Source organism: Thalassophryne amazonica, chromosome 5, assembly GCF_902500255.1.
Source record: "Thalassophryne amazonica chromosome 5, fThaAma1.1, whole genome shotgun sequence".
Lineage (NCBI taxonomy): Eukaryota > Metazoa > Chordata > Actinopteri > Batrachoidiformes > Batrachoididae > Thalassophryne > Thalassophryne amazonica.
The window spans coordinates 83968953-83996683 of record NC_047107.1 but is presented as its reverse complement, the minus strand read 5'-3'; the positions used below and the strand labels follow the sequence as shown (position 1 = coordinate 83996683).

Here is a 27731-nt window from a genome sequence, read left to right as displayed (position 1 = left end):
TCAGTTAACAATGGTTAACTAACATTGCTACATCTACAAGTGCAAGTTAAAACTCTACCATGCAAAGCGAAAGCCAAACAACAACATCCAGAAATGCTGCCACCTTCACTGGGCCCGAGCTCATTTGAAATGGACAGATGCAAAGTGGAAAAATGTGATGTGGTCTGAATGAGTCCACATTTCAAATTGTTTTTGGAAGTCATGGACGTCGTGTCCTCCGGACAAAAGAGGAAAAAGACCATCCAGATTGTTACCAGCGCAAAGTTCAAAAGCCAGCATCTGTGATGGTATGGGGGTGTGTTAGTGCCCATGGCATGGGCAACTTACACATTTGTGATGGCACCATCAATGCTGAAAGGTACATCCAGGTTTTGGACCAACACATGCTGCCATCCAAGCAACGTCTTTTTCAGGGACGTCCCTGCTTATTTCAGCAAGACAATGCCAAGCCACATTCTGTACGTGTTACAACAGCGTGGCTTCATAGTAAAACAGTGAGGCTACTAGACTGGCCTGCCTGCAGTCCAGACCTGTTACCCTTTGAAAATGTGTGGCGCATTATGAAGCGCAAAATATGACAACGGAGACCCCGGACTGTTGAACAACTGAAGTCGTACATCAAGCAAGAATGGGAAAGAATTCTACCTACACAGCTTCAGCAGTTAGTGTCCTCAGTTCCCAAACGCTTATTGATTGTTGTTAGAAGGAAAGGCGATGTAACACAGTGGACTCCTTTTCTTTCTTTAAAGAAGCAGCTACCAATTAAGTTAAGCCACCAAAGTCTGCCAATAAAAATGTTTATTTTATGAGTTGAAATGGTTGTTCATTAAAATTACTTATTATTTTCTCTGTCAGGTATTACTGTTAAATTAAGCTTAAGTAAATTAGTGAAATGAAATGATTTTTTTGTCCGATTACTCGATTAATCGGCAGAATAATCGATAGAATACTCGATTACTAAAATAATCAATAGCTGCAGCTCTAATGGAATCACACATCCACTGACAGTACACCTCATGTGTCAGAGGACTCATCTGAATTATCATGTCATCATGGCTGTTAGATCCCGTGCACACAGCTGCAGTACTCGTCAATGCGTCACAGAGACACGCTGACTCACTGTGACACACTGTGACTCAAAGTGTGATTGTGCAATGTTTATGTCTACTGCACAAGATGACTGCGTGCCTCGACCCATCTTCAATGCTCTTACTGAGGGAAGGAGGTTGTTTGCCAAAGTTTTGCAATACATGACCCCATCCATTCACCCTTCAATACGGTGCAGTCGTCCTGTCCCCTTTGCAGAAAAGCACCTCCAAAAATGACGTTTCCATCCCCATGCTTCACGGTTGGGACAGTGTTCTTGGGGTTGTTCTCATCCTCCAAACACGGCAAGTGGAGTTGATACCACCAAAAAGCTCTATTTTGGTCTCATCTGACCACATGACCTTCTCCCATCCCTCCTCTGAATCATCCAGATGGTCACTGAGAAACTTTAAATGGGCCTGGACATATGCAGGCATGAGCAGGGGACCTTGCTGCCCTGCAGGATTTTAAACGATGACGGCGTAGTGTGTTACTAATGTAATCTTTGTGACTGTGGTCCCAGCTCTCTTCAGGTCGTAGACCAGGTTCTCCCATGTAGTTCTTTGCTTTCTCAGAATCATCCTTACCCCACAAGGCGAGATCTTGCATGAAGCCCCAGACCAAGGAAGATTGACAGTCATCTTGGGTTTCTTCCATTTTCTAATAATTACGCCAACAGTTGTTACCTTCTCACCAAGCTGTTTGCCTATTGTCCTGTAGTCCATCCCAGCCTTGTGCAGGTCTACAGTTTTGTCCCTTGTGTTCTTAGACAGCTCTTTGGTCTTGCCTATGGTGGACAGGTTGGAGTATGATTGATTGAGTGTGTGGACAGGTGTCTTTTATACAGGTAACAAGATCAAACAGGTGCAATTACTACAGGTAAAGAGTGCAGAATAGGAGGACTTCTTAAAGAAAAACTGACAGGTCTGTGAGAGCCAGAATTATTGCTGGTTGGTTGATCAAATACTTATTTCATTCAATAAAGTGCTAATTAATTATTTAAAAATCATACAATGTGATTTTCTGAATGTTTTTTTTTTTTGTGATTCTGTCTGTCGCAGTTGAAGTGTAGCTACGATAAAAAAAATTACAGACCTCTCCATTCTTAGTAGGTGGGAAAACTTACAAAATCGACAGTGGATCAAATACTTATTTGCCTCAGTGTATATATACTTATACATATAATATGTATGTGTGTGTGTGTGTGTGTGTTTTAAATTGTAGCTTCTAAAAAGTGACTTAATTTAAGACAAAATGGCTTCAGAACTGTTTTCAAAAACTAGTCAGGTTTTTAGAGTTTTTAGAATTAGTGAATTCTAAAAACTCTTCTTATTTGATCCTATCAAAACTGTGTAAGGACCTCTGGCCCACTCTTGGGCTGACTGTGCTGGAAATGATTAATCTTTCTTTAACTTCTGGATCTGTTCCTAAATGTTTCAAATCTGCAGTGATTAAACCATTACTTAAGAAACCTAATCTTGACCCTAGTGTACTGAAAAACTATCGGCTGAGATCAAACCTATCATTTTGCTCTAAAATTCTGGAAAAAGTGGTGTCATGGCAGCTTGTAGACTATGTTACTGAGAATAATCTCTTTGAGCCACTGCAGTCTGCTTTTAGAAAATATCATTCCACGGAGACGGCTCTCACTAAAGTGGTGAATTATCTTCTGCTTACAATGGATTCGGACACCACTACGGTTCTGTTGCTGTTAGATCTCAGTGCTGCATTTGATACTGTGGATCATCATATTCTACTTGATAGGCTGGAAAATCATTTTGGGATTACTGGGAGTGCCCTTGCATGGCTGACATCATACTTGACCAGTCCTTCTCACTGTGTTTTGTACAGTAACACTACCTCTATCCTTAGTGACATGAAATTTGGGGTTCTACAGGGGTCTGTCTTAGGCCCCCTGCTTTTCTCCCTTTATATAGTACCCCTTGCGCACATATTGCAGCGTTTTGGGATTAACTTTCACTGCTATGCTGATGATACTCAGTTATACATGCCGATAACTGCTGGTAATCTCGTTCACATAAAATCCTTAGAAGATTGCCTTTCAGCAGTGAGAAGTTGGATGTCTAGAAACTTTCTACTTTTAAACTCTGTTAAGACTGAAATGATGGTTCTTGCTCCAGTGAGACATCGGCATCAATTTGACCAGTTAACGCTCAGCCTTGGCTCATGTGTCATACATCACACTGACAAAGTGAGGAACCTTGGGGTAATTTTTGGTCCTACGTTGTCCTTTGGCCTCCACATTAGAAATATTACGAGGACTGCTTTCTTCCACCTGCGAAATATAGCGAAGATTCATCCCATCCTGTCTATGGCTGATGCTGAGACCCTGATCCATGCATTTGTCTCTTCTAGACTGGACTACTGCAATGTTCTATTTTCTGGTTTACCACAGTCTAGCATTAGGGGTCTCCAATTGGTTCAATATGCTGTAGCCAGACTTTTGACACGAAGCAGAAAGTTCAACCACATTACACCCATTTTGGCATCCCTTCACTGGCTTCCTGTCCCAGTGAGATCAGATCAGGTTCTGCTACTAGTCTATAAAATTGTTCACGGACTGGCACCTCCCTACCTTACTGACCTAATTAAACCTTATGTACCAGCTCGGGCTTTACGTTCTCAGGGTGCAGGACTACTTTGTGTCACTAGGGTGAATAAGAATTCTGTGGGTCACAGAGCTTTCTCTTATCGTGCCCCTGTTCTGTGGAATGATGTCCCTGCATCAATAAAACAGATTCTGTGGAGACTTTCAAGTCCAGACTTAAGACGCACTTCTTTTCCCTTTCGTATGGCTTGCACACTGGTATAGTTTTGTTTTACGCTTTTTACTCTTAATTCATTTTAGTAGGAAATGGAGTGTGCCGTGACCTCAACTTTACCTAAATTCTGTGTCTTTCAGTGAAGCTTAGGGCTAGTGGTCGGCAATCACCTTAGTATTTCTTCTGTTTTTCTTGTTGTTTAATGCTGGCAAATTATACAGTATTTCTTGTCTTTCTGATGCCTGATTCTGTTTTGTCTCTCTGTTTAAGGTGCAGCTCCATCCAGAGAGGGGAGATGTAGTTGTGTTGGCGATCCTCCTGTCCTGTGCACCAACAGCATTTCCTGTATAGTCGTTTTATGAATTGTTCTGGCCCAAGCAGAGGGTCACCCCTTTGAGTCTGGTCTGCTTGAGGTTTCTTCCTCAAGAGGAAGTTTTTCCTTACCACTGTTGCTCTGGGGGTTAGTAAGGTTAGACCTTACCTGTGTGAAGCGCCTTGAGGCAACTCTGTTGCGATTTGGCACTATATTTAATTTAACTGAATTAGCTTATAATGCGCCAAATCACAGCAAAAGCTGTCGCAAGGCGCCTTACATAAAACAAGTCAACATAAAATTGAATAAATAATTAAAAATGAATAAAAAATTAAAATACATAAATAAAAACAGAAGTAAAAGAATAAAACAAATAAAAATAAAAACTATCCATAAGAAAGAGAATAAAAATAGGTTTTGAGTCTTGACTTAAAAATGTCCACAGACTCAGACTGCCTCATGGTCGCAGGAAGACTGTTCCACAGGGTGGGTGCACGATACGAAAAGGCTCTTTGACCTGCTGACTTCTTCTTCACCCTGGGAACACAGAGAAGTCCCGCATCCTGCGACTGCAAAGCCCGGGCCGGCACGTAGAGTTCCACCAGATCAGCCAGATAAGATGGCGCCAGTCCATGAACAACCTTATAAGTCAATAACAAAACCTTAAAATCTGCTCTCACAGAGACAGGGAGCCAGTGCAAAGATGCCAAAATGGGTATGATATGTTCAGACCTTCTGCTACGTGTCAGAAGTCTGGTGGCAGCGTTCTGAACCAGCTGAAGACCCCTAATGCTTGACTGTGGTAACCCTGAAAATAGAACATTACAATAATCTAGTCTAGAAGAAACAAAAGCATGAATCAGGGTCTCAGCATCAGCCATGGACAGGATGGGGCGGATCCTCGCTATATTTCTCAGATGGAAAAAAGCAGTCCTAGTAACATCCCTGATGTGGAGGTCAAAAGACAACGTAGGATCAAAAATTACCCCAAGGTTCCTCATTTTGTCCGTATGATGTATGACACAGGAACGCAGGCTGAACGCCAGCTGGTCAAACTGATGCCGATGTCTCGCTGGACCAAGAGCCATCATTTCAGTCTTATCAAAGTTTAAAAGTAGGAAGTTACTAGACATCTAACTTCTCACTGATAGAAGACAGTCCTCCAGGGATTTTATGCGAGTGAGATTTCCCGCAGTTATCAGCATGTACAACTGAGTATCATCGGCATTACAATGAAAGGCAATCCCAAAACTCCACAGTATACGCCCAAGGGGTGCCACATACAGGGAGAAAAGAAGGGGAATAAAACAGATCCCTGTGGAACTCCAAATCTCATGTCAGCAAGGTCAGAGGTAGTGCCATTATACAAGACACATTGAGAACTACTGGACAGATATGACGTCAAGCAGGCAAGGGCACTTCCAGTAATCCCAAAAAAATTCTCCAACCTATTGAGCAAAATATGATGATCCACGGTATCAAACGCAGCACTGAGATCTAACAACACCAAAACCGTAGCGGTGTCTGAATCCACTGCTCGCAGAAGATCATTCACAACTTTAGTGAGCGCTGTCTCTGTGGAGTGATATTTCCTAAAAGCAGACTGCAGCGGCTCAAAAAGATCATTCTCACTAAGGTGGCCTATGAGTTGCCGTGAAACCACCTTTTCTAAAATTTTGGAACAGAATGATAGATTTGATATCTGCCTGTAATTTTTCAATACACTAGAGTCAAGATTAGATTTCTTAAGTAATGGTTTAATCACTGCTGATTTAAAACATTTCGGAACAGATCCAGAGGTTAATGACAGATTGATAATTTCCAGCACAGTCGGCCCAAGAGTGGGCCGACTGTGACTATATAAATGAAAATAAATTGAAATTGAATTGTGAAGCAGATAAAAGAATATTTACAAAGGAATCTATCAAATGGTGAAACAAGCACCAAATCTGGCGCGCGCGCGCACACACACACACACACACACACACACACAGGGGAAGTGATGGTCTAGTGGTTAAGCGTTGGGCTTGAGACCAGAGGATCCTCATTCAAATCCAAGCCTGACCGGAAGGGCAAGGTCCTTAATCCATGAGTTGCTCCTGGTGTGTAGTGAGGGCCTTGTAGTAGCTCCCTGACATTGGGGTCAATGTGAGGCATTATTGTAAAGCACTTTGAGTGTCTGCTGCAGATGGAAAAGCGCTACATAAATGCAGTCCATTTACTCTTTTGTAAAAGCATGTTAGCCACCTAAAAAGTGGTGCCTTTACACATTTTAAAAAACAACAACCTCCATTTGAAGTGGGTATTAAAGCTCTTCCCCAATGGCAAATTATTTACATCAACTTCATACCTGGTTTACACTGTTGTAAATTCCAAAATTATTTAGACTCAGTAACATATTTCTGAAATGGGCTTAAAAGCGCTTTGTTAACAAAATTAAATTGTTTTCAACTGTTCTGGCGACAAACGGGTGTAATATTATATTACCCCACTTAAAACGGTTGTTGTTCATTTCAGTTCTATGTTTTAATGTGATTTAAACTAAAATCTTATTTTTGAACTGGCTTTAAAAAGAACAAAACCAACAAAAACTCAAAATTGTTATTGGAAAAGCTGGTTTAGACTGGTCAAGAAAAAGCAATTGAATAAATTTCTTCTGACTGTTTGGTTGACAAAAAATAAATAAATACATAAATAAATAAATTAGGCTTTGAGAAATGATTTAACATTTATTTTTATTACAATATGAAAATTTCTAAACTGTGGAATGATCACAAAGAAAAACTAACGGACAGTGAAAATTGTGCGCCACCCCACCCACACTTATTTAATTTTAAAATACATTAATTTCAAAAATTGGACTGCTGGCACGCCATCGCATTTTCCTTTTTTTAGAGTTGTTGAGGGCTATTGTGCTAAATATCAGACATGTTGAAAGCAGTTATAATATCCTACCTTCAGAGGAACTCCAGCAGCGACGGACAGATTTAACAGAGCGCATCAAGTCAGCATGAGAAAAGGCTCACTCGTTTAATTCATTGTCCTCTTGTGGACGGAAAATTCACGTAGAGGTGGAAGCCACAAGTTATTAAACGCTGATAGGTTGGCGTGCTTGCTGGTCCTTCCCTGATAGCATCCTCCTCTGTGGATCAAAGTCTTCCTTCAACGTGAAAGGTGACAACTTCTTTGAGGCTACAGTGACCTCTAATGGAAGAAGATTAAATAGCAATTAGACAGAAAACTGCAGTGGTAACAGCCTTGTGTGTGTGTATATCCTGATTTCAACGTCCACATGTACACCACCGGATATGACATTCTAATACTGGTGTTGCCAACGAGACTGACCATATTATTGTGGAAAAACACCAGAGAATTCTCCAGAACTATGGAGTGCCCAATTTGGGAATTCTGACCACCGACCTGAGGATTCAGTTGAGGGTCTGACTGGCTATGATATATTTAACCGAAATTTCTGAACCAGACAACCAATGATTTATTAAGGCAAATCATGGAAATTATCAGGGGGGCCCAAACTTTTGCATACAACTGTATATATGTACGATTCTCCTGCTGGGATGAAACATCTCCAGTGCCAGTATTCTTGTGGCTCATTCTCGACTCCCCTACGAACCACCACATGTTGGTAAGATCACAACAGCCGTGGAACAACTAAACAAAAGGAACACTCCAGGGATCTGCAGCATTGGAGCCAAGTTCCCCTATAAGAAGGTGGGAATGCTGTTCTCCTGATGTTGCAAACCTTTGTTTCAGTCTGGTTAATGGGTATCCTCTCTCTAGACTGGATGAAAGGACTTGTCCCAATCTGGAAAGAAAATGGTGATTGCACAGATAGCAGCAACAATAGGAGTATCACACTGCTCTCTGTGAAGGGGAAGGTACTTGCAAGGATTATTGTTAATAGGATTCAGTTCCCAATACTTGCTTAGTAACCGGAACAGTCTGGCTTCAGACTGAGTCAATTAATGAGGTCATTTGCAGCACTCTGGAGAACTTGACTGCATACCAAGGAGGTAAATCAGCCATTTAGGTGTGCTGGACCAGAAACACATCTAAAAGATGCAGGACACCAGCCCTCGAGGACTGGAGTTGAAGACCCCTGTCCTAGGCCAACAGTTGGCCCATACTAATTTCTCTAAATAACGATCAGTATTTCATGACTACCTTCTGCACACCAAGCACAGACCGGCTCAGTGGGCCACTCTTCACATAAACAGGAGTCCAGATGTAGATCGTGACATATGTCTCAGGAAGTATAAAATAAGTTCTTTCAGACTTACATTCCTTTTACAATAATTTTCCTGCAAGTAATCAGATATCAGCTTTTTGATATTCCCTTTCAAATTGCTGACCAAAATCCAATTTTGCACAGTAACACCCCTTTAAATAGATCAACCTGTTTTCCACAACTCCACATAATCCATTTTTCTAAACAAATTGGTCATTCAGAGGCTATAAAAGTTAGCAAGCAGGCAAAACTGTGATCACAAAATTGCATTAATTAATGATGTTCCAAATAAATCTAAACGCCATCATCACACTCACACACTCAGCAGGGTGACAGCCTGCTTGTCAGATTTATTACATTTACAAAATAAGCATTTAACAATGTAAATATCATTGAAGCTAAGAAGGTATTGATAGAAGTCAATCAGATTTACAGAACATGATTACAAACAAGAACAATGCATTGCCGCATGTACACACTCAAAGGTTCTTGTCTATAAACACTTTGTTGTATCTTCAGTCACATGTAGATAAAACATCATACTGAAATAAGTTTGTTTCATAAATGTTTTACAAAAATATTTATTTTGGGTTAAAGACCATGGAGATGACCACATCAGGTTAAGTTTCATGTTATATTCTTCACTGATCTGATTTCCATTCAAGATTTTATACGAAACTCAGTTTTTGGAAAACGGCTCAGGTGGCTTGAAGCTGTGGTACTAAAGCAGTTGGTTCTCCCTGAGCCAGGCCATTAGGTCCACCAGTGCCTGAACTTGGCACTGGCTTCTTAGGGAGGGAAAAGGCAAACATTGTGTCCAGCATGCCCAACACCTCCAAGAGGTTTTGTTGGTACCCCAACTCTCTCCCCACCAGATCCTGCAGACGCAACACCTGGCCGTCTATGACCGGTGACTGGCCGATGACTGACCGATAGATGTCCAAGATCATCTCAGCTGTGCCAACAAGAACAGGAGCAAACCTGGGGTCTACCAAATTCCTGAGAAAACAAAACATACCTTCGTTGCAAGCTCCCATAATCCAATAAGTTTTATAAAACACTGTGTTAACATTTAGTTGGGTTGTCACTTAATAAGAACCTTATCAGGAAGTTGAGTAACAGGGCCAGGCCCTCTTCATCCCTTCCTGCAAGAGCATTTTTCAGTGTTCCTCTTCGATCCAGCTCCTTTATAACAGCGACTGCGATCCCCGGGTTTCTCGATCTACCTGATGCCTATAAATGAAACATAAATATCTACTTGAACATAAAAGTAAAATCAGATTTCTTTCGAGTACAGTGAGACAAATAAGTATTTGATCCACTGTCGATTTTGCAGGTTTTCCCACCTACAAAGAATGGAGAGGTCTGTAATTTTTATCATAGGTACACTATAACTGTGAGAGACAGAATCTTCATACCTGCATGCACACATACAGTCAATTTAAAGTTTCCAATTCACTCAACCTGAATGTCTTTGGATGTGGGAGGAAGCCAGTGTCGCAGACCGAATGGTCCCCCCTAAAAATCGGTCCGCCCTACCTTCACTGCACATGCGTCATTAGCCGCGGTTGATGGATTATCACCTTGTTTCTGTTTCAAACTGCACTCCAGTCATCATCTATCTCAGTGACAGATATCTGAAGCTTTCGTACAACAATCATGCGTTCCCTGCGCGTTGGTCATTTCAAAGCGTCACCAAGTATCACCTCATTTCTGCATAAAACGGCCTCGTTTCTGCTTAAAACTGACTTTAGAATGGCGCAATGGAGGTAGGGCAGACCAATTTTAAGGCGTGGCCCTTTCGGTCTGCGACACCAGAGCACCCGGAGGGAACCCACACAAACACAGGGAGAACAGGCAAACTCCACAGACGGGAAGCATCCCCATAAGCTTCTGGCTGTGAGGCAACAGTGCTAACCATTAAGCCACCATGCTGCCCTCGTCTCCAAGGTAAAGGTCAGACAAGGTCAACACCCAATGGATTCTATGACGTATACCCCGTAATGTGGTAACTAAGCATGGCACACGGGGCAAAAGATTCCTTTTTAAAACCCTACTGACTCAGCCATTCATTTTTATTATGTTTTTTTATTGGAGAAACTTAATTTTTGACTGCTGTATTAACTTAAATTGACCTTTGTCACCATTTGTGCTGGTTTTACCCCGTAACATTCAGTCATCTTAGTCCAAATTATACCTTTTTGGAATAATTATAGTGACACAAATAACTTTTGAATACAATTAGAGCATTTTAAAATTTTGACCTCTGTGTAATTCATCAGTGACCCCAACCTGGTTACATCTACCACCCTGGGATGGCTAGCATACATTTATGTGTAGACCATTGCACACTGAAGCTGGATTGTAAGTAGGGGTAGATCCGGAATTTTTTTTTTTTTTTTTGGGGGGGGGCTTCATGTACCAAAAAAAAAAAAATCCCTGCCGAAAGGCGTTTCTGAACCCTCTATTCAGCAACAAGTGACTCAGCTAGATATACTTATACCAGACCATGATTCAGCAAAGGTGTTCGCTTTTTCAGCCACAGACATTTCAAATGTTGAGGCTAGAATTTCTGTCAAAGGCACATCAACAAAGTATTGAGCAAAGGCTGTGAATACTTATGTACATGTGAGTTCTTTGTTTTTTTATTTTTAGCAAATGTGCAAAAAACAAACAAACAAAAACCTTTTTTCATGTCATCATTATGGGGTCATTATGGGAAAAAATGAATTTACTCCATTTTGGAATAACGCTGTAACGTAACAAAATGTGGAAAAAGTGAAGGGCTGTGACTACTTTCCGGATGCATTGCACGCACACACACACACACACATATATATGTGCGTGTGTGTGTGTGTATGTGGGTGAGCATGTAAAATTAAAAATAAATAAAAACATTTACCTCCAATGCTGTATCCAAAGCCTTGGACACTTCAAATTTCTTGAGCTGCTTATCATATTTAGCCAAATGTTGTCTCACTGGTTTACTGACAAGATAATCATCCTGGGGGAAATAAAACATAAATAAACATACAGAACCCTGAAATGTGTAAATTCATAAAGCAAACAGTCTCATCTGCATGGAACAACGCAGATGATGAACTAACAGGCATTATCACGTTAGAATTGTAGAGCATTGGTGACTTGCCTGTTTTGGGACATAGTTCTTCCCCTTCACAAAAACACGGTATGCTGGCCGCCGCCTCTGTTGGCCAGTGATTTCCTTAGACTCTTCAGCACTTTTCCTGTGTTTAACACTCAGAACACCATTTGTCATACCAACGACGATGGATTCGTCATCAGGCTGAAAAGATATATAAATAGCTTTTAATAACTTCTTTGCACCCACAAATCATTCACAACTGCATTGAGCAGACCTAACATAGCCAACTTTAAGATGTGCAATGCCATTTTATAGGATACTAAAACAAGGATACAACAATCAGATGGAACTAGTCCTTTGCACAGCTCCAGTCTGCTAAATGTCAGCTGTCAGATATATGCTCATATTCACCTTGTTTTAATTGACTTCACCTTGTCTAGTGTTTTTATAGCGTACATTGGTAAGTGTGAATCTAGAAGGGGAAATGATGAATGTCATCAGCGCATATGCCCCACCAATGTGGTGAGGCATGGAGCAAAGGAAGACTTCTGGATTGAGTTACATGAGGTGTAGGAGAGGGTAACAATGGAAAAAAGGGGCGTGACTGGAACAGACATCAATGGGCATGTTGGTGAAAGGAACAGAGGAGATGAGGTGGTAATGTTTTGCTATGTTGTCATGGAGAGAAATGTAGAAGGTTAGCTGGTGGTACATTTTGCAAAAGGATACAAATGGCTGTGGTGAATACTTATTTTAAGAGCAGCACAGGGTGAGTTACAAGGTAGCCATGGGTAGACTATGCAGGAGATGCAACCTCAAAGACACTGGAAGGTGGTGGGAGGGGAATTATTTGTGACAGATAGGTATCTCCAATAGTGAAAGGGAAAGTTTATAAACAATAGTGAGATAAATCCAGCTATGCTGTATACGTTGTAGACAGTGACAAAAAAAAAAAAAGACAGGCGGTGAAGCTCAAGCTGATGCAAGTTTCCTTGGGAGTGACAAGGATCAACAAGAGAGACAACAGAGATCAGACAATGTCAGGGAGATGAGAATGAGATAGCTTAAGCATGTGCAGAGAAGCGATGGGTAAATTGGGAGAATGATGCTGTGGAGACAAGGAAAAGTTAAAGAAGAGCTTATAGATGTAGTGAGGGAGGCCATGCAGGTGGTTGGCGTGACAGAAGAAGGTGCAAGGGAAAGGGTGATCTGGAGAAGAATGATTTGTTGTGGTGACTCCTAACGGGAGCAGCAGAGAGACAATCATGGCAAATTTGATATTATTAAAATCTGTAAAACAAACATGCTGTTTAACTTGTAGAGGATGCATCATACATATGAACACACCACAGACTCACTGACTCATCTCCAACCGCTTACACCAATTTAGGGCCACAGGGGGGCTGGAACCTATCCCAGCAGTCATAGCGCGTGAGGCGGGGTACACCCTGGACAGGACGCCAGTCTGCTGCAGAGCCACGTATAGACAAATACATTCACACCCGCACACACACCTATGGACAATTTAAAGTTTCCAATTCACCTAACCTACATGTCTTTGGATGTGGGAGGAAGCCGGAGCACCCAAAGGAACCCACGTAAAGACAGGGAGAACATGCAAACTCTGCACAGAAAGGCCCCAGGTGGGAACTGATCCCATGACCTTCTTGCTGTGAGTCAACAGCGCTAACCACTAAGCCACCACCCTGCCCATGAGTGCACCTCTATAGTTTAAATAAATGTAACAATGACATTCTAATAAAACAACAGTACTGTAGTGATTTCTTACAGCTAAAGCCAGGCTAAGGATGGAGGCTGCATAGTCAAAGTTGTGGACCACTTTATAGCTGGTAGTGTTATAGACCTTCACGTGTCTGTAAAAGGGAGACAAAATGATACACAAGTTCATAATAATTTAAAATTACTTTCTGGATGCACCCAACACAAATGGCAGCTTTTCTTATGTCCAGAGCCTGTGTTCAGGTACCTGTCTAAAGAAGCAGACAGCAGCCTCTGTCCATTGCTACTGAGACACAAACAGGTCACAGTTTTATGATGGTTCTTCATTGATACAAGTGGTTGACCTCCTTTCAGCAAATCCCAGACTTTCACATAGCGTCCCCCTGCAAGAAAAAAAAAAAAGATATTTAATAATGACAAGTATTTAGGGTCTTTTTTTAATGAGAGAATTTTCCCCTTTTTTAAAATCAACCTATAAATAAATCATTAGGGGAAAAAGAAAGCTGACAGAATAGAAAGAAACTTCACAGTTTCACAGGTGAAGCTTGATGTTTCTTCAGTGACTGCAATTGGAGAAATTCAACGTAATGAAACCCATCAGCTACACATCATATACTAAGCATGTTAATCCCATGAATAACATACTAATCCAGTTTACTCTCTGCACAAAAATCCTTTTTGAACTAAGCAAAGGTTGAGTAAGCCTACACAGACTAGTCACTTGGCATAGAATTTTGAAAAAGATAATACTGTGTACATGTTCTAACAGTCTATTAGCAGATCAATGTAATGAAGGAGAGAAAGGTGCTGACTGATTACCCGCAGAAACAAGGAGTCCCTCTGAGGGATAGAGGAGCAGACTTTCCACTGGATGGCTGTGGTCCATGGTCATCACACTCTTATCCACTCTAGCATCAAAAAGTTTAAATGTGTGGTCATATGATCCTGGAAAGAAAGAAAGAAACAAACATCAACAGGCAATCACTGCCATCTTGATCTCATCCTTTCATCTACAGTAGTACTCTACACAAAATCTGAAAAACAGCAGCACACACACACACACACACTACCAGTGATTCTGTACTTTATTCAACGCTTGTAAAATTAGATTATTACTTTTGCTAGGTTTTTTTCCCCACATTTTAAAAAATATGCTCCCACTTGAAAAACAGTAGTCTTGATCATAGTCAGTGCCCGTAGGAATTTTATATTCGTACAGAAAATTGGGAGCTAAATAATTACATTAAAAAAAGACCATCACCAGATCAATACCACATAATAATCCCAAATACCACCAGCAGACCAAGTGAATTCTAAATAAAGTGTTGTGAAATGTCATCACCAGAATGCAGTGCTTTCAAATGCCACCAGTTGTAATATAAATAATAAAAATCATAATCATTGAATATACCTGTGCAATATTTAGCACAGCGCTTTAATTTTCCTTCAAAATATTTTATTTTACAAACTATATCTAGTCATTTTTACGTTTCTGTCGGATGCATTTTAACCATAAAGTCAAATGGGGGGAGGGAGTGTTGGCTTTTTAAATACTTGAAAGACACTGAACTCATCAAGAGGATTTAATTCTGCTATAATGGACTGAAGCAGCAGGTGGCAGCAATTCAACAATAAGGCTGCCGGCTGCTGTTAAGCGCCACCGAAGAAGAAGAGGAAGAGGAATTTGTTTTTCTCCACAGGGTCACATTTGAGAGGAGCATGTTTCGTCTCAAATAAAGCCATAATATATACACACACACACACACACACATTTTCTTAAAGTTAGCGGTTTTATATGACGAAATAAACGCAGCATGGAAACAAATTTTGACAGAAATCCATAAATAAACAGAGGTTTTGCAGGACAGAGATGCCACGGAGGGTGCCATCTTGGAAGTACTAATGTTACAATGTCAAAATAAAGGTTTTGACAATTAATCCCCAAAATTTTCATAATAAAGGATGCGCATCATTTTGCCATGCGCAAGCCATATCCGAAAGCTGAGGTCAATCTGACAAACAGACAGAGAGAGATGCGAGCCACATACCCACACACAGATATTTCTTGCTTTATAGACAGATGATCATTATTGTCACAGTAATAAAAGGTGTGACAATGTGTCAGGATATGGAGTCAACACTGTGATAACACAGAATGCATGTTGGGACAAATAAATAAATAAATGTCAAAATTAATGGACATTTGGCATTATTTCATCTGCTATTTTCCTTTGCACAACACGATCAGTACTGCAGTGCTGGGACTCTCTCTCTCTCCTCCCTCCCCACTGAGCCACACACATCCACACAGCGACAATGAGGCAGGTGAAGTACTCAAATGCAAATAAGGTGTAACCCCCCGCCAAAACAGACTGAATAGTAGACAGAACATCTGTAAGATTAACTTCAAATTATCGTTGTTTCAAAGCTAACTTTCAAAGGCTCGGCCGCTCTGGGAACATTATGGATTTAAGATAAAAGAGAAGTGCGCACTATAACCCTTGTGCAATTTTTTTTCTTTCTTTAGAGTATTTTCACATTTTTCCACATTACAATTCCAATGTCTGACTATTCTTAAAAGATCCCACAATAAATGAAATAGGTGTTGATTGCAAGAAATTAATTTATTATGAACAGTTCTCTGTGTAATCACGCACTGGACTATAAACTTAAGCCCTGGTCCCACCAAATAATGAACAGTGAATAATGAGCCACGCAGCATGATTTTTTTGGTACGAGAGAAGGTATTCAAGAATTGTGGGAGGAGAGTGGCTCTGAGAGGCATAATATTTGGTGAATGAAGCTCATCTCTGAGCGTGGCACTAATTTTAAGAAGTTCAAAATTTAGCAACAACAGCATGGGGCAGTTTGTGTACAAGGTACTATGAGGACAAACAAGGATTTTAGAGGCATGTTTGTGGTGAGGACAAGGCTGTTAAAAGTCCATTATCCGAGCAGCTGGCAGCTACGAGGACAGGACAGCCTATTTTGGCTCCACCCTCTTGCGCACTACAATCCCACCTGCTTTGTGTGTCGGATGCTGTATCTAAAATAATTATTTTTTAGTAGATTAATCATTTTCTGTCAGAGCTTGGATGCTGAAAACACCTCTAATCACTTCTGGAATCACAGAGGACATTTGGAGCTTTTTTCTCTCTCTCTCACGCACTGATGTGGAGAACATATTTGAAACAGCTTAAAAGGTAATTATTTGTAATGTTTTTATTATAACAGTTTGTTAAAACAGTTGCATGTTCATTCCTTCTATATAATCAGCTGTAAAAGTATGTTGATGATAGATTTAACATCTTGTTATAATGGATCAGATGAGCTCCGCTGTGTGTGCACACTGACGCAACGACTCACGCTCAAAACAAGCATTTAGGCAGAATACCAGCTCGCAAAAGAGAGATTTTACATTCAATAATGGACAAACACAAAGGTAAAAGTTGGATCATGGTGTTAAAATGACTGTGTTTAAAGCTGCGGAAGAAATAAAGTCAGCGAAGCTGCAGATGCAAATGAAGGCAGCAATAAGGAGCGCAGAGGCAACTGTCCAGGAACATGAATAATCGCTGACACGCCAATGCGTGGCTCATTATTCATGGATTATTATTCGGTGGGACAGAGGCTTTAAAGTGCATTAGGAAAGTAATCGCATATGCTCCAAAATGAAGTAAATTAATTTTTTCCCTTCAAAATTCTACGCATAATACCCCATAATGACAACACAAAAAGTGTTTGATATTTTTGAGATTTAAAAAAAAAGAAAAAAGAAGAAGAAATCACATGTACATATGTATTTACACCCTTTGCTCAATACTTTGTTGATGCACCTTTGGCAGCAAGTCTTCTTGACTGCCACAAGCTTGGCAGACCCATCTTTGTAGCACCTCTCAAGCTCCATCAGATTGGATGGGGAATGTCGGTGCTTTTTCTTTTGTTGGTCCCAGATTGTGGAATGACTTGCCTCTCTGTATTAGGCAGGCGGATTCACCTCTAGTCTTTAAATCTTGCCTTAAAACTTATTTGTTTTCTTTGGCTTTTGACTAGAGGGTTGATGATTTTACTGTTTTAAAAACTTATATTGTTGCCATTGTTATTTACCACGTGATTATTTATTTATGTCTTTGTACAGCACTTTGGTCAACCTTGTTGTTTTTAAATGTGCTCTATAAACTGAATTGGACTGGATTGGTGCACTGCCATTTTCAGATTTCTCCAGAGATGTTCAACTGGATTCAGGTCTGGGCTCTGTCAGCTGTGGGGCCTTATATGTAGACAGGTCTGTGCCTTTCCAAATCATGTTCAATCAACTAAATTTATCCCAGGTAGACTCCAGTTAAACAGCAGAAACATCTCAAGGATGATCAGTGGAAACAGGACGCCCCTAAGCTCAATTTTGAGCTTCATCGCAAAGGTTGTGAATACTTATGTTCATGTTATTTCTTATAGTTTTAAGAAATTAGCAAAAATCTGGGAAATTTTTTTTTTCACATTGTCATTATGGGATATTGTGTGTAGAATTATGAGGAGGGAATAAATTTCATCCATTTTGGAATAAGGCTTTAACATAAAATGTTTTAAAAAGTGAGGTGCTATGAATACTTCCAGATGCACTGTATAAAGTAGTTACTTTCTCAATCTGAAATATCGGTTTCTTTCTTTATTAAAACTCCCCAAATTATCTGTTATGATTTTAAATTAACATTTAGAATTTTTGCATTTGGTGCATTTTACTGGCATACTAAAAGAAAAAAAAAAAAATTATAACGTTCCTATATCTGAATATTCCAAACAATTAAAAAGTACATGATTTTTGGAAAGGGTATACTTGCATTATAAGTTGCATAAAATGGTCTAAAATGATGAGAGCATCATTTATTGAATTTATTTCTGGGACAATATAATCGCCTAACAAAAATAGCTATCGTGAAAGCATAGTTAACGTATAAGAAGGATTACTCAAAAACGAAGAGGATTTTTTTTAATCATTAAAAAAAAATAACTTGATAAAAATATTACAGCAACAGTGGATAAAGGTGAAGTTCCACATATCTCTGAATGTTTAAACACTATGGGGATCTCGGTATGGTATGCCATCTAATGTGCTCTTCTAGCCCCATTAACAAAGCCCTGAATAACAAAATAAGGTTATTACACAAGATTTGATGATTTTCAAACGTTCGTCAATTTTATCTATGCCTCTTAAGTATTTTTTTATCCACTACAATAGATCAAAGAATTAATTCACTAGTAAAAGTCAGAATTTACCAAGAAATTTGTGATACTGCTGTTTCAAACAATGCAACTTTCATCTCACCAGTAATGAAAAGATCCCTGTTGAGTTTGCTTGTGACACCACAGCGTACGTAATCCGTGTGTTCTTGGTAGGAGGTCAGTTCAGTGGCATTTGGAATGTCCCAAAGTCGACAGGTGTAGTCATCTGACCCTGTCATAATCTGGTAACGGTCTGATGCAAAGTCTGTTACATGCACAGCTCTAAAAAGAAAAGAACAGTAATATCATTATCAATCACGACTGCAACTTACAATTGCCAGTGTGTCCACATTTTTCCAATGATGATTCCGAGAGGGTTTGTCTTGAGGCAAAAATCTGAGGAAGGGTACAGAAACATTTCTGCTGCGTTGAAGGTCCCAATGAGTGGCCTCCATCATCCATACAGGGAAAAAGTTTAGATCCATCAGGACTCTTCCTAGAGCTGATCACCCACCTAAAGTGAACAATCGGGAGTGAAGGGCCTCACTCAGGGAGGTGATCAACTGAACATCTCTGCAGAGATCTGAAAATGGCTGTGCACCAATGCTCCCCATCTAACCCGATGGAGCTTGAGAGATGCTGCAAAGAGGAATGGGCAAAACTGCCCAAAGATATGTGCACCAAGCTTGTGGCATCATATTCAAGAAGACTTGAGGCTGTAATTGCTGCTAAAGGTGCATCAACAAAGTAATGAGCAAAGGCTGCGAATATCTATGTACATGTGATTTCTTTAAAAAAAAAAAAAAAAAATCTTCAAAAATGAAACACCAAAACTTTTCATGTTTTTGTTATGGGGTGCTGTGAATAGAATTTTGAGAGAAAAAAAAATTAATTTACTCCATTTTGGAATAAGGCTGTAACATAAAATGTAAAAACTGAAGCACTGCGAATACTTTCTGGGTGCACTGTACATCATTAATGACTTTAAAAAACAAGAATTGGGTGCACAAGTTTGAAGTTATTTTGGATGTTCACAAATCCACACAAGGCAAGCTGCACTTTAACCAGACACTTTTGTAAGCCATCAAAAAGCTTCTGGCATAATTCTAGCTGGATATCTGACCACTCAACATGGCATGGTTAAGTTTGTTTAAAATGGTCAGCTTCCTGGCACAGATCCAGCTTTTAAGCTTAGTCCACAAATTCTCAGTAGGGTTGAGATTGGGCTTTGGGAAGGTCATTCCAGAAGCTTTATGTTAGCCTGCTTTATCCAACCCACAACCAATTTTGATGTGCGTTTGGGATCAGTGTCCTGTTGGAATACCAAATTATGGCCCAATTTAAACCGTTCAGCTATTGATTTGAGGTGATGTTGAAAACCTACTTTGTGTGTCCTTTGAATATTCTGAGTGCCACTCTCCCACTGACATCAAACAGCCGTACAACAGAGTCCTGACATCCTGCCACAAGCAGCTGGCCATCTGCACGGAACCGTCCGCAGTACGCCGTATCCTTAAACCGGGTAAATGCCTTCACTGGCTCTTGAGAGAAGGTCCCATAAATGTGGATCTGTAGAAAAAAACAGCAATGTGTGAAAAGAAGACATCCTGTTGTCAGTATAAAACACATTCTTTTGATCCTATACACTGTAGAGGTAAGACAGAACAAACATATCCAGTTTTAAATGAAGAATCTTGCATGGCAAAGATGAGTTAAATAAAAACCAACATACTCTTGTAAATGCTGTCACAGCATAGTTATATGGAGCCACAGGGGAGAAATCTATGTTTGTTACTGCTCCAAATTCTTTCCTCTGGACCGGTGGCTGTTGGAACATCAGAGAATCATTAAGATGAGTGCCTTCACATGGAGGAAAGTATGTGACATTTAATGCCGACAGCAACAATTACAGCCAAAAATCAAACCCACCTTGTAGTTTTTCCAGTAAAGCATATCTTGTGTGACTTTTTCTCCCAGTTTAGGATAGACTTGGATAGTGGTAGGTTTAAATGTGGCCATTTCTCTATGCTGATGCTGCCTCTTATTCAAGCAAAACATGAAATAAAGGAGATGTGAACTACGCGGTAAAAATATTTCACATTAGCTCGTTCTACGTAAAAACATGACACAAACACATACATGTAGCAGACTTTTTTTAATGAAGAAAATTAATTCTGAAAACAAAACATGACGAGTTCATCAGCAAGCATGTTGACTGTAGGAGTTAGCAAAGCACTTTTAAGTAGCTTCTCCTCCAGTCAGACTCACCTTTGAATGAAATGGTCCCCACTGTGACGGCAGTTTTACATTACGTGATAATTATTCGACAGTAATTTTCGTTATTCCAGAAAACGGAAAGTTTAACACTTTAACGAAGTATCACGTTGCCTCTCAGCACACAGGAGGGCACCATGATTAATTGTCTTCTTTTTTTCGCAATGGGCGCTCCGTAATCCAGCACGTTAGTCCATTACCGCCACCATGCGTACAGGAGTAATTTAGCAGGGAAACACACATACCTGGTGATGAGTAGGATCAGATGGTGGGGTAACCAGTACGACCTAAATGTGTTGTGAGGTAGTGGTGCGTGATACTGCAAGATTTGATATCGATCTGATACCACATAAATACAGAACCAGTATCGCTGATACCGATCCTGCTCCTTTTCATAATTACGGTGGATGCATCATCAAATTGCTAAATCTGAAAACTGAATGAATTTTCATGACATTTAAGTGTTTTTTGTGATTTTTTTCCCTTCAGATTATTAATTAGTTAAAAACTCAGGACAGAATTTGTGCAAAGTTTACAGATAAATAGAAAATACTTCATTATCTTAATAAATGTTTTTCTTGAGAAACAACAGAGTAATAACAAAAAATATTTTTCTCCATACATTGTCACATGTAGATTTTTTTTTTTCTTAAATAAACAAAGAGCACAAAATTGTCACATGAGAAAAAATAAAACAATTTTTTTCAGGTAGACTGTTCAGAAACTACAACACAAAAATTTTATACAATTTCTCCATTTATTGCACTTATTTTCTGGAAAGTGTACAAAATGATCATGCCACGACAAATGTTATATAACAAGTGAAATTTCAAGCAGAATGTGTGTTCAGAAAATATAATACAAAAATATAATAAAATTTCTCCCCATCACTGCACTTCTTTTCTGAATGCAGCAGTGCATAAAGAAACGGAAACTAAAGTATCGATCTCATTACACTGTCAATACCAATGTTACCTTGGTATTGATATTATTGATATTTGGATCGAACCGCCCACCACTAGTGTGAGGGTTTTCTGGGAATGTTTGGTGGAATAACTTCACCTACATCCCAAGGGAGTCTGGGGACATGGAATGGGAGTGATCCATGTTCAAGGCCTCCAATGTTGAGGCAGCTGCTTTGAGTGGTGGCCAGATTTTTTTTATTTTTTTATTTTCATTTAACCTTTATTTAACCAGGAAAGTCCCATTGAGATTAAAAACCTCTTCTTTTTTTCCAGTATTTTTATTAAATTTTCTTGCAAAGATATAACAATATGAATAATTGACAATATGAACATGTCAATATACAAGAAGAACAATACATTTCACACACACACATACACATCCATACTTGTGCACATATAAACCTTACATTGCGCAATTTATCACAATCCACTCAAATATCACTATTCAGCAGTAACAAAAAGGAAAATGCATAATAATAATAATAATGTAGAGATGACTTCTGTATTTCCTATTTCATAGATATAATATTCAAATATGGTTCCCACAATTTAACAAAATCTTTTCGTTTACCCTTGACTATATATGTCAGTCTTTCAAGACCTATACATTCTGAAAGTTCCTTAATCCACTGTCTAGGGGAAGGGGCTTCAATATTCTTCCAATTCAGAGCAATAACTCTTCTAGCTTGTAAAAGTCCAAAATCCAATAGTTTCACTTGTTTTTTTTTCAATAGGCCATCAGGATATATTCCCAATATACATAATTTTGCACAAAGTAGAATGTTTATATTAAATATTTCCATTAAGCATTGAATTACATTTTTCCAAAAAAGTTGAATTGTCGCGCATTCCCAAAGACAGTGTACAAGAGTTCCTTTAAAGTTACCACATTTATTACAAGTGTCGGGAATATTATTAGAGATATGGTGAAGTATTTCAGGAGTTATATATGTCCTTGTTAGCCATTTGTATTGAAGTAGTTTAAGTCTTGTATTTATTGTTTGTTTCTGTGCTCTTAAACATGCTTCGTTCCATTCAGTTTCACTTATATCTTCATGCAAGTCATTCCTCCAAGCATTCAATTTATCTAGTGTTGAATCTTTAGAATGGACCATGAGCAGGTTGTAAAATTTTGATAATAGACCTTTCCCTTTCTGGTGTTTTATAGCAATTTCTTCAATTGTTGATAGACAGGGGATATTCGTACTTTCTCTATATTTTGATGATATAAAATTTCTTATTTGTAAATATTTAAAAAAGTGCTTTTTGGGGATTTGAAATTTTTCACACAATTCATTGAATGTAAGCAGTTTTCCATCTACATATAGGTCCTTGATTGTCTGAATGCCTTTGTCTTTCCATAATTTGAATCCTCCATCCATCCTACCTGGTATGAACTGGTTATTGTTCCATATAGGTGAGAAACGAGATATTGTTATAGGGTTTTTGACAAGTTTATGGGCATTGTACCATACAGTTATTGTGTTTTTTAGAAATGGATTTTTTGTTTGTTTTTTAAGTAGTTTTATATCAGATGAATATAGATAGTTGTTTATTGGTAAATTTGGGATTGATTGTTGCTCGATGGATACCCAAGCTGGAGGAGTGCCTGTACTGAAATAGTGCAATGCTGATGTTAATTGTGCTGCCATATAATACCACTGAAGGTTTGGAAATTGAAGGCCCCCTCTTTCATAAGATAAATAAAGTAGCTTGAACCGAAGTCTTGCTTTCCTCTTGTTCCATATGAATTCACTGAATATTTTGTTCAATTTATCAAAAAATGATCGAGGTAGTGGCAAAGAAAGTGTTTGAAAATAATATAAAAATTTTGGTAAAATTGACATCTTTATTATATTAATGCGTCCTATCATAGAAATAGGTAAACTTGACCAGCGACCAAGTGTTTCTGTGACCTCATCTACCAAGGGATCGTAATTTATAGTGACAATTTTATCTATATCTGGGGTGATTTGGACTCCCAGATACTTGAACCCATCTGTAGTGATAGTGAATTTGGTTTTTATTGGAGGGGATTTCCTGTCCTCATCATTAAGAAACAGTAGTACTGATTTACTATTATTGATTTTATATCCGGAAAATTCGCCAAATTTCTCAAGCAGGTTCATCAGGTTAGGAATAGTGTTCTTTAAGTCTGTTAAAAAGAATATTATGTCATCCGCAAATAAGGATATCAAATGATTTCTACCACCAATGTTGACTCCCGAGAGTCCTACCTGGGCTCTCACCGCTATAGCCAGGGGTTCCATAGCTAGTATGAAAAGAATTGGTGACAGGGGGCACCCTTGTCTAGTGGAACGTTGTAAATGAAATGGTCTGGAAAGGTTATTGTTAGTTAAAACTTGGGCAGTGGGGTTTGTATATAACAATTTAATCCATTTGATGAAGTTTTCCCCCATTCCATATCTTGGGAGTAGTTTCAACAGATAGTGCCATTCTATCCTATCAAACGCTTGACGTGCATCTACTGACAATATTGCTGTATCACAAGCATTACGTTTCTCATATAATACATTTAACACACGTCTGATATTATGATAGCCTTGTCTCTGTTGAACGAATCCTTGTTGATCATCCAATATCAATTTGGGTACACACCTTTCTAGTCTTTTGGAGAGCACTTTGCACAATATTTTCAAATCGCATCCCATGAGTCTTATTCCCCTATATGATGCACAATCTGTTTATGGTTTGTTAGGTTTTAAAATGAGGATGATAGTTGCTAATCTTAGGGTGTCTGGGAGGGTCCCAATTTTGTATGATTCTTTAAACATGTCTAAGAGTGGCTGGGCTACTTTATCTTTGAACATCTTATAGAATTCTACCGGTAGTCCATCTGGCCCCGGTGCTCTGCCGCTGTTCAAACTTCCTATTGCTTCTTTTATATCAGTAATTGTCAATGTCCTGTCCAATATTTCATTATCTTCCTCTGACAGTTTTGGAAATTGTAATTTATCCAGGAAGTTGTTTTGGATTTCTTTGTTCACGTTACATTCTGATTTATACAAATGTTCATAAAATGTCCTAAAGCTATCGTTTATTTCTAGAGGGTCATAAGTTAGATCATCCAAGTTTGTTTTTATACTAAGAATTGCTCTGTCTGATTGCATTTTTTTTATCCTCCAGGCTAACAGTTTACTTGCTTTTTCTCCCTGGTCGTAATATGCTTGCTTCGTCCACATTAAACTTTTTGCTACTTTTTCAGTTGTTAGTTTATCGTATTTAGTTCTCATAATTCTTAAATTTTGCAGTTTGTCTAGGTCATTAGTGTTATAAAATTAATTTTCTAAAGTTTTAATTTGTTGTTCCATTAATTTAATCTCCATGTTATATTTTTTATTTCTAGTCCCTATGAAACTTATTATTTCACCTCGTATATAGGCTTTAAAAGCTTCCCATCTAATACTAGCGGATGTTTCTTCTTTATTACAGTCAAAATAATTATCTATACATTTTTCTACAAATTTTACGAATACTTCATCTTGTAACAAGAAGGTCTGCAATCTCCATCTTTTTGGACTATACACTATTTTACCCAATTGTATCTTAACAGAAACCGGCGCGTGATCACTCAGTACAATGCTATTATGCCAACACTCTTTCACTTGTGGCTCCAAATCTACGGATGTTAAAAAATAATCAATGCGCGAGTGGCTTTTACAGCTGCCTGAAAAACAGGAATATTGAATACTATTTGGATTTCTAATCCTCCATATATCATGTAGTTTTAGATCTTTCATATAGTTATGAAATATCTTCCTGGTTTTCATATGTGTGCTATCACTTTGGGATGAACGGTCTAAGACTGGGTTGAGAGTGCAATTAAAGTCTCCCCCCATAATACACATTCCATCTGAAGTGGAAATATTAAGAAAAAGATTTTCAAAAAAGGATGGGGAATCATAGTTGGGGCCATAAATATTTATAAGATTCATCTTTTGAGAGAATATAGTACCTTGTAATATAATATATCTTCCTCCTGGATCGATAATGACCTTGGATTTCTGAAATGGTATTGATTTATGGATCAAAATTAAAACCCATCTGGCATGACTAGTGAAGCACGCATGAAACACTTGGCCAGGCCATCTTTTGGTTAGTATTTTGATATCTTGCATAGTCAGGTGTGATTCTTGTAGGTAAATAATTGTTGTGTGGGCCGCTGAAGAGGAGGTACTGCTGGCCCACCACCACCAGAGGGCGCCCTGCCTGGAGTGCGGGCTCCAGGCACCAGAGGGCGCTGCCGCCGACGAAGGCTGCCAGGGTGACAGCTGTCACCCATTACTGGACACAGCTGACTGCACTCAGGACGGAGGTATATCAGCAGGACAGCGTCTCCACCTCAGTGCCGAGATATCGCCTTGAGCCTAAGGTAATCTTCTCTGCAGCTTCTTTAAGTATAATCCTATAATACTTGTTAAACCTTTCAGGACAGCTGACTACCGAAAGCCGAGTGATCGGATAAGTACTCACCTTCCTGCTTATTGTGACAAGAGGTGGAGGCGGCTTGCCCCTCTCATCTACTGGGTGCGGTCGCATCCCAACCTGTGTGTTTGTGTTCTTTCCCGCCAGCAGTACCGGATCCGACGAGCGAAGGCAGTGGCCACCTGGGAATTCGGGACTTGGCGGTTCCAGTACTTCTGGGTTTCGGTGGCAGAGGAAATCTGGGTGGTTCCGGTTCGACTAGGACGGACGTCTCCTACCTTCGGGCCTGCCCACAAGACACCAGCAGATTTCGGCTTACACCTCCAAATTGTGAATTATTGTATCAGTTGTGCTAATTTCACAACAGTAAAACTTGTTCTTACCTTTTTCCATTGTCCGTTCATTGCGCCCCCTGTTGTGGGTCCGTGTACCTACACTTTCACAACAGGATATCTCGGCCAGCGTCATGGATCCCGAGGGGCGTCAACTGGCTGTTGAACGGCCAATGGAAGACCAAGGCGCGGTGGAGGCCTCGGGAGGGGTAATCGGTGAGTTGCAGCGGATCCTCACCGCTTTCACCTCTCGGATCGATTTAATGACCGAGCAACACGTTCTCCTAAACCGCAGGGTGGAGGCTCTCGCCGCACAAGTGGAGGCACGCCCTTCGGGCGCCGCTGCGGCTCTCCCTCCCGAGGACCCTGCGCGTGAAAGTAACGTTCCACTGGTCGTTCAACGGTCCCTCCCTCCGTCCCCAGAAGCATACATAAGCCCTCCAGAACCGTACGGAGGCTGTGTGGAGACGTGCGCGGATTTTCTGATGCAGTGTTCGCTCGTCTTCGCACAGCGTCCCGTAATGTACGCGACTGATGCTAGCAAAGTAGCTTATGTGATAAATCTGCTTCGCGGGGAGGCACGCGCTTGGGCTACAGCGCTCTGGGAGCAGAGCTCACGGCTCCTTCATACATACGATGGGTTTGTACGGGAGCTCAGAACGGTATTCGATCATCCCAACAGAGGAGAGTCCGCTTCAACCGCACTACTGTCCATACGACAGGGGCGTCGGAGCGCAGCTGCCTATGCAGTCGCCTTCCGCATCGCGGCAGCGAGATCCGGCTGGAATAGCACTGCCCTCCGCGCTGCCTTTGTAAACGGACTGTCTCTGGTCCTAAAAGAACACCTGGTAGCTAAGGACGAACCACGGGATTTGGATGGGCTCATTGATCTAGTCATACGACTCGACAACCGGTTAGAAGAACGCCGCCGGGAACGAGGCGAAGGGCGTGGCCAGGCACGCGTCGTCCCTCTCCCTTCCGGGTCCGATCGAGCTCCGCCCTCCCCACGCTCCTCTGTTCCTGCGCTCCGTGGGGTCACAGCTCCCCCTACTGACGAAGCTAGGGACACGAGTAGGGCAACATTTAGGGCACCAGATGCACAGAGGAGATGGACCCACGGAGCGTGTCTTGTTTGTGGTTCAATAGAGCACCATGTGAGAGACTGCCCCGAGCGGTCAAACGCCAAACGCCCGCCCTTAGAGACTGGGCCAGGGGTGGGCCAA

General features: G+C 40.1%; 2 protein-coding genes across 2 annotated transcripts in view; both read right to left on the bottom strand.

The window, feature by feature from the left end:
* LOC117510850 (rho guanine nucleotide exchange factor 28-like) overlaps window positions 1–7321 on the bottom strand; it is a 153028-nt gene extending 145707 nt beyond the window's left edge. Inside the window, exon 1 of the mRNA XM_034170739.1 lies at window positions 7138–7321. The gene's annotated coding sequence lies outside the window, so the exon portion shown is untranslated. The remainder of the gene's footprint in view (window positions 1–7137) is intronic.
* A 1414-nt stretch (window positions 7322–8735) lies between these two features.
* On the bottom strand, window positions 8736–20944 carry utp15 (UTP15 small subunit processome component). The gene is made up of 12 exons (XM_034170743.1): window positions 20760–20944; window positions 20421–20531; window positions 20224–20316; window positions 19876–20060; window positions 18595–18773; window positions 14091–14216; window positions 13519–13654; window positions 13321–13405; window positions 11577–11732; window positions 11331–11432; window positions 9528–9661; window positions 8736–9427 (listed from the first exon to the last, which is right to left on the bottom strand). The coding sequence occupies exons 2-12, from the start codon at window positions 20508–20510 to the stop codon at window positions 9127–9129; spliced, it is 1587 nt and encodes a 528-aa protein (XP_034026634.1). The 5' UTR covers window positions 20511–20531; window positions 20760–20944; the 3' UTR covers window positions 8736–9126.
* Window positions 20945–27731: the final 6787 nt, after the last annotated feature.

Coding starts and splice junctions, on each gene's coding strand:
- utp15 (XM_034170743.1), bottom strand. CDS start 20,510: ATGGCCACATTTAAACCTACCACTATCCAAGTCTATCCTAAACTGGGA. Junction 20,061..20,223: donor CTGTGACAGCATTTACAAGA/GTATGTTGGTTT, acceptor TTTTTTCTACAG/ATCCACATTTATGGGACCTT. Junction 14,217..18,594: donor CAGGGATCTTTTCATTACTG/GTGAGATGAAAG, acceptor CTTTCTTTCCAG/GATCATATGACCACACATTT.